The 12,500-nt window shown below is 42.8% G+C and overlaps 1 protein-coding gene across 1 annotated transcript in view; it reads left to right on the top strand.

The window, feature by feature from the left end:
* Nucleotides 1–12,500, top strand: part of FBN1 (fibrillin 1) — a 225,167-nt gene that overhangs the window by 196,330 nt on the left and 16,337 nt on the right. The window contains exons 51-58 of the mRNA XM_045812176.2: nucleotides 2,690–2,839; nucleotides 3,225–3,290; nucleotides 3,776–3,892; nucleotides 5,572–5,691; nucleotides 7,224–7,346; nucleotides 8,423–8,554; nucleotides 10,472–10,597; nucleotides 11,150–11,356. Of these exons, the coding sequence (XP_045668132.1) occupies nucleotides 2,690–2,839; nucleotides 3,225–3,290; nucleotides 3,776–3,892; nucleotides 5,572–5,691; nucleotides 7,224–7,346; nucleotides 8,423–8,554; nucleotides 10,472–10,597; nucleotides 11,150–11,356 (1,041 nt within the window). The remainder of the gene's footprint in view (nucleotides 1–2,689; nucleotides 2,840–3,224; nucleotides 3,291–3,775; nucleotides 3,893–5,571; nucleotides 5,692–7,223; nucleotides 7,347–8,422; nucleotides 8,555–10,471; nucleotides 10,598–11,149; nucleotides 11,357–12,500) is intronic.

Below are 12,500 nucleotides of genomic sequence, written 5' to 3'. Positions count from 1 at the left end.
ACATTAGAAGTGTGAAGGGGAAGTTGAGAATTCTCTGGTTGGTCTGATCTCGTAGGTTGGTCGCTGTCAGAAGCCCATGTGGATTTCAGGCTTGCGGATGGGGTGGTTCTTGATTCAAGCAGATAGTCTGTTATGGTACCGACCAAGCCAGATACATTCTAAGTCCTACTCCCTTGTTTTTGTGTGCCTTTGGCTTGGCCCACGTTCGGAAAGAAAGCAGTGAGAAACCAGGTGTGAATCTGCCGATGTGGCAGGCCAGAGGAAACTCATAGGCTATTAATTCAATTTGCACTGGCCTGTCACAGGGCAAGCTAGCGCTGCAGGAAGGGTCAGCCCAGCGGTGAGCAGCCTTGCCACATGCTCAGCTCCAAGAGGCAGAGCCAGAATTGAGGAATGCGAGCAGGGAAAGTGACTTTTGTAGTTCTGGTGAAATTTCAAAGGTCATTAAGGGCTCTTCGCAGATGGACTGGTAAACAGGCATCCTAGTGAGTCCTAGTTAAAGTGTGTGGGCAAGCATGGCTCTCTTTCCCATTGCGAGCACCTTTGACTAATAAACCAAATCTAGAGCATCACCACAAGCAAATGTAAATCCCCCAGAGGGCACAAATTTTCCCGAAGCCAGGGAATGAAAAGCTAGGTTTTACTTATAAGATGACAAATTAGGAGTCAGGCTTCTACTGCCCATGAAATGAGAAAATTCCACAGACCCACAGATAATGTTTTTGAAGGAACAGTTTTGTGATAAGACTCAGGTGAACAGATCTGGGTACCTGCAGGCCACAGATATAAATGGGCCACTCCCACTTACAAAATCCAGTGAAGGGAATTTGTCACTTCGGCTCACTGTAAACCTCATGTGTTTGAGCCCGTGTAATGGCTAGATTTTTTTCTTTTTCAGGAAGCAGGAGGGTAGAGTGGTAGTGGGGAGACAAGGCTGGTTTATGGAACGATTGATGATAAAAGGAAAAGAGAATGTATCTAGATTTAAAAGAAACATAAGCTTGAAGACAACAGAGACAACTGAATTTTAACATATTTGTTGAGACATTTTTTGTGAGTAGTCACTAAATTATACCTTAAGATATAAATAATATAAATAATAAACAGAACATTGTATGTGAAAATAAACTTGAAGAATAAAGCAAATCAAAGAGTGTCCTTCAAGAAACTATAATCTGTTAAATCTTAAAAAGCAAGTATTTGGATGGCAGACATGCCACAGGACAACACTTGACTTTCAGAAGAGTAGTTCACTGAAAGGTACCTGTTAGGTCCTAGCTGTCACAGGTGTGGAAGGAGAGTAAGAACTAGCAAGAAAATGTATCTGGAAGAGTTGGCTGAAGAAGGTGAACAAATTCGTTGGGGAGAAGGCCAACTGAATTTGACTTACTAGAGCCTGGTACATAGGAGTGAGTGATTGACTGTTATTTTTACTTTAATGCATGAAAATTTTTCTTCTGTGATCTTTGGCAAGTCCGTTATTCTTGCATTGTCTCCTGTGTCATGGAATAAGAGCTCTGAAATTGTCTTAGCAGAAATGCATCGGTGGCTGTAATCATATGTCATAATATGCCACCTTGGGTTGAGAAACAGTGACAGGAGAGAGCATACCTGCTCATAAAGAAAAAAAAAGGGGAATTGCACAAAATTTCCTTAAAACCTGCAGATTTTAGCCTCTGCGTAACTAGAGAGGAGTCTGCAATACTTTGGATGTCAAATTTGAGGGAGAACACTCCAGGCTTTTGGAGGAGCTCAGTTTTTTACAGCCACCCAGTTTGCTGTATAAGAAATGGAAGAGTCCATTTCCAAAATTATGTCAAGCAATGTTGGACAATTTTGAAGCAACTAGATCCCATCTTCCATGTTGTCCCCCCCCCCAAAATAATTGCTATTAAAGAAATACATCCTTTCAAAGAAAGGTTATCCTGCCTCCTATCCACCCATCTCCCTGTCCTCCTCTTTCCTTCCCTCTCTCTGTTGAGCTAAACAGCCTTCTGTAGCTTGCCTTCGTGTATGTGTGTGCACGCACGCTCACACACACGCACGTGTAAAATCTACAGAAAGCACCACGTGCATTTCATAGACGGCAACTACATCAGTAGCTGCTTCAGCGAGTGACCATTATTGTCGTATTTTTGCCAGCCCACAAAACTGCCACATCTTTATTTACTCTATGCCTGGAATCAGGGGTTTGATTTTGGTTTCCGGCCTTAGGGGACCCAGAATAAACAACACAGTGTGATGGCACAGTAAGTACCAGGACTGGGGGGTCTACCTTAACCTAGTACACTCACTAAATGCCATCCCAAACACATAAACACAGCTGTCAATGCAGGGTCCTGTGATGATTCCACTTCTGCATGTCCCCACCCTGAAGTCACTGTTGATGTCAGTTCTGAAATAGGATAGTGTTGGATTTTGTTATTCACCTCAGGTTATTTTGGAAAATTGGCTGAAATGAGAAATAAAGTGAAAGCCACGTAGATGTATCCATCAGATCTTACTACGAAAGTCACCTACAACTTTAAAGATCTAGCCCAATTTCTGTCATAATCACTTATGTTACGGAGCCTTCGTATTATAATGAAAAGGGAGTACGTTTGACAGGATAGGTTGTTTCTTATTCACTGTTACGCAGTAATGATGTAGGAGGAAAGCATCTAAAGGGTCTCCTGGATTTATGCTGCAGATTTGCGAATGAGCTACTGTTATGCAAAGTTTGAAGGAGGAAAGTGTTCATCACCGAAATCCAGAAATCACTCCAAACAGGAATGCTGCTGTGCCTTGAAGGGAGAAGGTTGGGGTGATCCCTGTGAGCTGTGCCCCACTGAGCCTGATGGTAGGTCCACCATCTGCATTTCTCTTTGGGCCCTTCATAGGGCGGCCTGGCTATGAAATATGAAAGATTGTACGTAGGCCTTCAGGAAAGATAAGACAATTTAATTTAATTGTAAGTCTACCTAAAATATTCATTAAGATGATTTTAACTCAGAAGCTGGGTAGTTATTTTCTTCTGAAATGTGCTATGAATCGGGGCTACCTAAGTAGTCGGCACCCCAGCTCTGGGAGCCTTGTTCACTTTCCCTTGTATCGGGGCTTTTCTCGTTCATTGTTTCCTGATATGTGCAGTGTGTGGCAATCTGGCTACCACGCGTTGTGTGGGAAGATGCCCGTAGCTAACTGCCATCGGTCTGTCTACTAACAAGTGCTCATCTCTACCGCAGAGGCCTTCCGCCAGATCTGTCCCTATGGAAGTGGCATCATTGTGGGGCCTGATGATTCAGCAGTTGGTAAGTGACCTGTGCTGGATTCTCAGCATTGCTTCATATTCGTATCCAGCCTCTTCCCTGCCCTTTCTCCAGCTGTTCTTCCTTTTATTTATTTATTTTTTAAGATTTATTTATTTGAGAGAGAGAGAGCATGAGCAGGAGGAGAGGTAGAGGGAGAAGGAGAAGGGAATCTCCAGCGGACTCCCTGCTGAGCGCAAAGCCTGACACAGGGCTTGATCTCACGGTCCTAAGATCATGACCTGAGCCAAAATCAAGAGCTGGGTGCTCAACCACCTGAGCACCCAGGTGCCCCTCCAGCTGTTCTTAGTTCTGCACATTTATCTTGTAAAATAAAGCTCTACTTTTCAATTAGATACCAATTGTATTATTGTATGGTAATATTGTATTATAATATTAGATATTTCATTTATTAGATGCTGAAACACCTTTGTGTTTAAAAAAAAAGTACCTTGTTATTCATTATTTTTTTTTCTCCTTTGCACAAGATATGGATGAGTGCAAAGAACCCGATGTCTGTAAACATGGGCAGTGCATCAATACGGATGGCTCCTACCGCTGCGAGTGTCCCTTTGGCTACATTCTGGAAGGGAATGAATGCGTAGGTGAGTAACAGATCGGTTTCTTCCATAGGGATTTTCCAAATTAGAAATTAGGCCATAGAGCATTCACACTAGGAAGTGTAAGTATCAGGATTGGGACAGAAGTAAGTTTCGTGCATTCATTCATGCATCATTCATCTCAGTACTAGTTGAACACCCCATATCCCAGGCTCTGTGACCCAAGCCAACATGTTTCTTCCTTGCATGGACCTTACATTCTATTGGGGAAGACACTGGACACATCTGAAGACATGGTGGAAAGGAAAACATTATCATGTATTTTTTTAAATTTTTAAAAAAAATTAATGGTCATAATTTTATTCTTTCAATATGTAAAATACAACATTTATCCAGATTTTATTACATTTAGTAAAGTGAAAGGCTACGTACACAGTGTAAACTCTTGTTTTTGCTCTCTCATTAAAATTTCAAAGAATGGCTGTACCTGACCTTTGACCTCTTCATCCATACTAACACAAAACTGAATGCAAGTATTATGTCTGTTCCTCTAAAATTTCACCCACAACTATGACCATGAAGCGTAAGCAAGTTCCTTAGTCTTCCTAGGCCTCAGGATGTCATATTACGCAAACAGACCAGCTTATTCCTAATTACCTTGCAGCTCTAAAAATCAATGCTACTGTGATTTTTATGAACTCAAAAGAGATGTAATATTCTGGACAGTGAAATGCAACTTCATAGCAGAACAAAAGCAAAGCTGTCGATGTTTTCTCTCCAGACTCTTCAGTTAGTGCTCCTGTGTGGGTGCTAAATGAGCCTGCTCGCCCAGTCTCTCCACCACAGCCTCTCGCCTTCACTGTTGGACGCAGAACCCAACAGAAGATGTAACCCTGGAGATAGTCCATTACTATTCCGTGTCCTAGAGAACTAAGATAACAATGTTATTTCTCAAAAGTTTCCTTTTCCCCAAGGAAGATACTCTCCCCCCAAGAGATGTTATTGGAAGAACAGTCAGGATTCTAGGTGGCTGGGTTGGGAACATAGGTATTTTTTAGACCTCCTTGGTAAGACTTGTTCTCTCTCCACGGTTGTTTACAGAGATCATACCCTAAACATATTTCTTTCTAGCTTTTCTTCTGCTTAATGTAAACCATCTGGTTTCAACAGAATCAACAACAACAAAAAAATCTTCTTGAATCTTGATTTTATCCAGTGTATTAATTTTGCTTAACCTCTGGTCTCTCGTTTTGTGTAAGCTTTGTCTTCTATTTTATATCTGGCAAAAATCCATCATGTTTAAGACTTCTTGGAGAATGATGTAATGTAAGGCCAGACCGGAGATGTATTTCCAGCTTTATGTAAGTGAAAACTTTTGACTCGTGAGAACAGCCTTGTTTTAACCCTTGGAGCATCTATTTCCGGTCGATTTAGCTCTTCGTACATAATACGGGAGGCGGGAGAAGCTCAGGAGAAAAGCACCAGGAGGGCTGGAAGCCCAGATACTGTCACTGTTAGTGCCACTGCCACTTAGCAGGTCAAATTTCACAGCTGTAAATCCGTGGAGATAAGACACGTGCACTCCTTTCTTGTAAAGGCAGACCGAGGATAAGACAAGATGCCACAGATCGAAGTACCCCAATAAAGTAAGAGGGGTTATTTGAGTCCAAGCCCATTTTTGTCTTCATTCATCATGTTTTCAATGCACTCTTGGTCACTTGCAGATACTGATGAATGTTCTGTGGGCAATCCTTGTGGAAATGGAACCTGCAAGAATGTGATTGGAGGTTTTGAATGTACCTGTGAGGAAGGATTTGAGCCTGGTCCAATGATGACTTGTGAAGGTAAGCCTCTTTGCAGAATTACATGTTCTGATCATGGAGACAGTAGTTGGCTGATTATAGTTCTTGATATTAAATACCGCTCAGGGTGTACAGAATAAAGAAACATGTAGGCCTCATGGCCCATACCATCATTCTCTTGGTTCATGGCACAAATTACGCTGTATAATATGCAGATTTCTTGTTGGCGTCTCCCCACTACAAGTATTTAGACGCAACTCCCGTCTTGTTTGCTACCTCCTTTCTTCTTTTCCATTTTCTCCTTCTTTCTCTTTCTTCATCTCCCATGCTCCCTCTCTTTTTCTTTTTTCTACTCATAGAAACACCTGCACAGTGACATAACCACCAACATCCTATAGCCATCTGGGGCAATCGCAGCAAAAGAGGTTTTGTCTATACTCTGTAAGCATCTGCCAATATGCCTAGTAGGATAGTAGGATAGATGTATGGAGAGAAGGGAAGGAGAGGAAGTATCTAGAACAGTGGATCTCAAAGGGTGTTCCCTGGATCAGCCACATCAGCGTCACCTGGGAACTTGTAAGAAATACAGATTTTCAGGCCTTATCCCAGACCTCCTGAATCAGAAACTAGAAGAGTGGAGTCTAGCAGTCCTCTGGCTAATTCTGATAGACTCTGGGTAATTCTGATAGGCAGTGGAGACCACTGGTCACAGAAGAGAATGAAGGTGAGGTAATAGTACAGGATAAAAATGGTATGAAAGCGAGCTTTTCATTAGAGACATGTCCTATCAATACCCACTGTCCTAGTTGTTGCTGAATCTTTAAAGGCCATGACTAAATATGATCTGGGGTCTCCCTGATAGTCAGCATCGCTGGACTTAGAAAGAAACATGATAATCAAGACGGTCTGTTTTAACCCTGCTTTTCCCAAACATATTCTGCTGGTTCCAAACTATGGAATCTATAGAAATCCCTTCCACCTGCTAATGGTAAAGTCCCTCCTATGTACGGTTATAACTTGGGCATCAGTGTGAGCTCTCCAAAGTGTAAAGTTATTCAGAACACCATTTGCTTGGGCACAAGAATCACTGTGATTTCACAGGAGCCTCTTCTCTATGGGGAAGGGGAGGTGGTTAGCAATATTGGATGGGGCTGCGTCTGTTCTGACTGCCATGGACTTGGCAGTTGTTTTGACTGAATGGGGTAAAACTGATTCGCACTCTATGTGACTTTAGGGAATGGCAAGTGGTCAGCTTGAGACTTCAAAGCCAGAATTTCAGAAATGCTCTCCTATATGTAGGGTGGTCTATAATTTCTCATCCACCCAAATAACATTAATAATCATACCAGGACAATAAGCCAGAACTGAGACTGTGCTAGGAGAACCAGGACCCGCGATCACCTTGCCTATACCAAGTATAAAATAACCAACTCATTTTATGATTCTTTGAAAACCAGAGATTGCTTGGTGCATCCATGTTGATGACAATGAAGCATTTCAACTTTTGATAAAAACAGATATTTTTTTTGGTTGATGCCCATGATCCATTATTTTCTTGCTCCCTTCTGCTGCAGATATAAACGAGTGTGCCCAGAATCCTCTGCTCTGTGCTTTCCGGTGTGTAAACACTTATGGGTCGTATGAATGCAAATGTCCTGCTGGATATGTTCTGAGAGAGGATAGAAGGATGTGCAAAGGTGAGACATCCATGTTAAAGGTCATCTAAACTGGGGGGCTCTCTATCTATGATGGGAAACGTCTCACCAAAGCTTCTATCAGTAGAGAAAAGCTGGGAATCAGGGAAATCTGCTATAGTCCACGGACAATATGGGGGTCATCATTGCCCGTAGTATGATAGTATTAAGTCAAATAATATTTTTAAAAATCCCCATCACTAAGGGATGTTATATTCCAAGAGTGGGGGTAGCATATGGAATCTACTTCAGTTAAATAATTTCCATTAAAAATGCTTACCAAATACCTGCAATTACTGTGGCTCTGGACTAGGCTGTGCTACACAAAGTTAGGTAAATCACGGGGCTCCTTGAAGAGCACTCATTTGCTCCTCCAAGGTCTTAAATGAGCTGCTACTTGTTCTCTTCAGATGACTTAAATAGGATTTTTCTTGAAGGTGAACAGATTTCCTAACGAAGAGCTCTACATCACATGCAGGATTAAGTCCAAATTTCTCAGCTCAGCCCACGTAAAGGAGAAAGATAAAGAAAGGGAAATGCAATAGACCAATAAGGGATGAGGAAGAACCAGGAGAGGATATGATATCTGTCAATGTTTGTCTTTTCCTCGAAGTGTACAAACTGAAGTTGTCATTATACAATGATTATTCTAGTTATATTAATAATAACTTAATCATATATTAATATTACATAAATTCATACTATGTTATTATAGCTGTTATATAATGGAAGCTTTGGCTTATTGTACTATATTGTAATTATAGTGCTGTCATAATTATTATATTATGAAAGTTTTATAGAAGATCTTTTTAGGTGAATTCATCAAAAAGAATTAACAATCACACTTCCTGCCTTTGAAGAGGTTATCAGCTAGTTAGGGAATAATTTCTTCATCAAGTTCAAAGGTGGTAAGAAGACTCCTTCCCAATCTTAAGAGGCCAGTGCCCACTGTACAAAAGGAAACAGGTTAACACTGAAATAAGTGTAAATGAAAATCGATTACTTGATACCATCTCCCGCTTCAAAGGCAGGAAATTAATGCAGCTTCTTTTATAATTCACGCCGCACATTCCTTCCAGATGAGGATGAGTGTGAAGAGGGCAAACACGACTGTGCTGAAAAGCAGATGGAGTGCAAGAACCTCATCGGCACCTACATCTGCATCTGTGGGCCCGGCTATCAGCGGAGACCCGACGGAGAGGGCTGCGTAGGTAAGCGAGTCCCAGCCCAAGGAGCTTCGAGCGAGTCGAGTGACAAGGGACAGAAGGGACTTGGAGTCTGAGTCCCTGGGGGCAATGTGTTCTTGGACAGAGCCATCTTCCCTCTCTTGTCTCATGTCACAGTTTCCCTTGGAGAGCCCCTGGCCTCTTGCTTATCTCTGAGTTCCAGGCGCACCGTTGTTCTCTGCCTCCGAGCAGGCCTTTGTCTACCTGCTTAGCCCATGTTGCTGCCAGGATTCGGCACCAAGTGTTTCCCCTATTGCTTTCCTTTACTCCTTATACTTTTTGTTGTTTCAGGGTAAGTTCTCTTTACCACATTGGAATGTCTTTCTGTTGTCCCAACTTTGCTGTTAGTACCCTGACACTGAATGACAGGTGCCTGGTCCCTCTGAACCAGGAGTAGCGTGAAACCAGTGGGATCTTCCTCCAGAGAGTCCATTCTTGTCTAGAGCGGGGTCCAGGCACTGGCATTTTTCCAAACTTCCTAGGCGATTGTAATGTGGCTCCTCCACCGAAAACCACAGCTCCAGACCAGAGATGGGCAAACCCGAGGGCCAAATCCAGCCTGCCAGCCGGCCGCCTATTTCTGTAAATTAAGTCATGTTGCAGCATAGCTATAACCATTCATTTAGACATTGTCCTTGGCTCTTTCATGCCACAATGGCAGAGCTGAATAGAGTGAAGGCAACAGAGACCATATGGCCTGCAAAACCTAAAACAGTTATTATATGTAATATAGTAATACTATAATATTACTACAATTTAGAGTAAAAGTTTCCCGACCTCTGGTTTGAAGTCGATACCGGGGAAAATTATTAGAAAGTTCCCACATGCTTCTTTTTCATTTTTAATAATCAGTGACGCCAGAAAAAGAAATCTTATGTTGTCAGTCAAGAAGCTTAAGAATCTCATCGTCTCCTTACTCGGTAAAACACAGAATTAAACAGTAATTGAAGAGCAGACTTTAAAAGCACAGAAAAAGTATTTGATGTAGGAGCACACACTAGCTCGGGGGTTCTCAACCTCAGCTGCCCACTGGAATCACTTGGAGAATTCAGGTCCCACCCCAGATGCTCTAATTTAATCGTTCTGGGGATGGTGTGGGTATCAGGAGTTTTAGCCTGTTTCAACAGTACTGTAGCTGTCACCTTCCAACTCTGCCTAATGAGATCCCTGCCTCCGGGGCTCGGAGCTATTCTGCGTGGGGTGCACCTAAGCAAGTCTATTTATGATCTTTCTAAAAAATCATCAGATAATTCTAAGAATCTCCAGCTTGTTTTAATGCTTTTTTTTTTAAAACCGGGAGACTAGATTATTTCTCAATAATATTGTTGAAGTATTACGTAATCTATGTTGAATTGGAAGATTACGTGTAGACCAATTCTCAGGTCAAAGTGACCCATCGCAGACATTATTCTGATGAAGTATTATAATATTTCTTTAATGTGCGATGTCCTTTTTTTTCCCTTCACTTAAAACAATCCTTTGGGAATTCTTTTTATGGACAGATAAAGAAAACTGTATAATTTTATTAAGTGACAAATGTATGTGTACACACAATGCCATCGTCTACGTTTAATTATATCAAAATGCCGTCAAGTATGTTTCTTAAAGGACAGAGGTACACACACACACACAATGTATTTGCTTGTATGTGCCGAATCCATTTCTAGAATACATGGGAAACTGGCAGTAACACAGGGTTGTCTCCCAGGACGGGAGTTAGGTGGCCGAGGAAGAGGGGCGGAAGGGGCACTTTGGCCGAATACTCCTTTATACCTTTTGAATTGGGAACCACATGAGAAGGTTATCTATTCATGGACAAAATTTAAAAAAGAAAGACTCCGTCCTTGTGCAAAGGGGTAGGATGACTGCTCTTGTGTTTGCTCTTCCCTCGAAACCCCACAGATGAGAATGAGTGTCAGACCAAGCCCGGCATCTGCGAGAACGGGCGCTGCCTCAACACCCGGGGCAGCTACACTTGCGAGTGCAATGACGGCTTCACCGCCAGCCCTACTCAGGACGAGTGCCTTGGTGAGTACACAAGACGGGATGCTTTCGCAGCCCCGACCATCACGCTGGGATGCTTGTCACCAGATCTCTGATCTGAAATAACAGAAACTGTTAAAATTTGAGGCGGGTTCCTATTTTGGAAATGACCTAATGACTGATTGTCCTTGGGGCTCAGCACCAGCCTGCAGCTGAATTCTTCCTTTGCTAAATGTATCAATGAATCACTTGTTTGGAATTTCTTTCTCCGCTGCCTTTTAAAGCCCTTGGTGCTGAGGATCCGTTTCCATGTGTTTTTCTGCTCCTCTCTCTCGATAGCATGACTACTCCTCCGTATTTCTGGGAGCAGAGAGAGTTGTAACCTTGCGTGGGCCACTTACTGAATTTCTTGTCTTGTTTCCCCCAGACGTCATCCTTTCTCTCTTACTGCTGCTTCCAGCTTTCCCTTCTCGCTTCTTCTCACCCAGGGTAAAGTGTTACATCCTTTTTGGGTTTTATATTTGACCAAATTCTTAATACCTTCTTATGCTCATAAAATGCCCTAAAATCCTCTTTGCAACATAATGTCCCTTCCAGACAACCGGGAAGGGTACTGCTTCACGGAGGTGCTCCAAAACTTGTGTCAGATCGGCTCGAGCAACAGGAACCCGGTCACCAAGTCTGAGTGCTGCTGTGATGGCGGGAGAGGCTGGGGCCCCCACTGTGAGATCTGCCCTTTCCAGGGCACTGTGGCCTTCAAAAAACTCTGCCCCCATGGCCGAGGATTTATGACCAATGGAGCAGGTATTTCCTTTCGTTCTGATTTATGAACAGTGGAGCAGGTAATTCGCTTATGGTCCAAAAATACTTGCAGGGAATCTGCTTGTTTGTTTTATGAAAAACAGTTGAGAATATGGAATCTAGAGTACGGGCTTAGGCTGAGTTGCCTGGTTTATGTCAACCGAAACCCTTTATTATGGTATTTTAGACGTTCGAGGCCAGGTGGCCAAAGCTGTGTGTGCTTGGGTTCCTGCCTCTGCATCACAAGGGGTCCCCAAAATTTTAAACAGAAGTTATAAGTCAGTTATTGGTTACTCCGAATGTAAATTTTTTAGATAAACTGTGGGATATACGATCACTAAATTCCTAGACTAGTCCATTAATATGCATTTTAACTTGTAAAACTGGCTGAAATATGCTGCATGAAGGAAGTACAGACAATGCTGATATCCTGGCAATTAAAACACAGTTGCCTCTGGAAAAGCGCCAGCTGCTTCCGCTGGGAGACGCAGGAGGCCGTGCAGTGTGCGAGGCCACTCTGGAGAAGACCTCCGGGCTGTGCTCCGCAGCAGCAGCCGCCCTGGTTGCCAGCCTCATAAACGACGAGGGAGAGAGACTTCTCCAGCTCCTTGTGAAGGAACTGGAAGTGAGAGGGGAGGAAGGAGAATTAGCAGATTTGTGTGGATATTAGAAAGATGTGGCTAAAGGTAGAATAACAGAACTGGATGGGACGGAGTGACCAAAAGCAACTGATGTTTCTTCCAAGGATGGGAAAATGAGATGGTGGAAAAGACTCGCTTCTCGAGACCAGGAAGGGCAGGCAAAATTGCATTTCAGAGAAAACAGGAAAGAATTAGGATAGATAACATCTGTTGGTATAAAATGATTGTTTGGCAATCGAAGGCTAAGAACTCATTTGGTATTGGCACTAAGGAGATAGATGGGTCACAATGTGGAAGGACAGCGGCTTTAGTGCTCAACAGTGCATAGCGACCAGCTCTTTCTCCCTGGGGTGGAGCTGTGATTAAGGGTCTCTCTTCCTTATCAGGCTGCAAAAACCCAACCCTGGGGATCCACCCCAGAGCCCTAGTGCTTCCCTCACCAAAGGAAGTCTGGTCCCATTTCCCCAGTATTATGCAGTTTGAGATTTTTCAGGATTAATTCTAAA

Source organism: Ursus americanus, chromosome 36 (genome assembly GCF_024610735.1).
Source record: "Ursus americanus isolate L20-20 chromosome 36, mUrsAme1.1.p, whole genome shotgun sequence".
NCBI classification, from domain to species: domain Eukaryota; kingdom Metazoa; phylum Chordata; class Mammalia; order Carnivora; family Ursidae; genus Ursus; species Ursus americanus.
The sequence above is the reverse complement of the archived record's forward strand: the minus strand, read 5'-3'. Positions and strand labels throughout refer to the sequence as shown.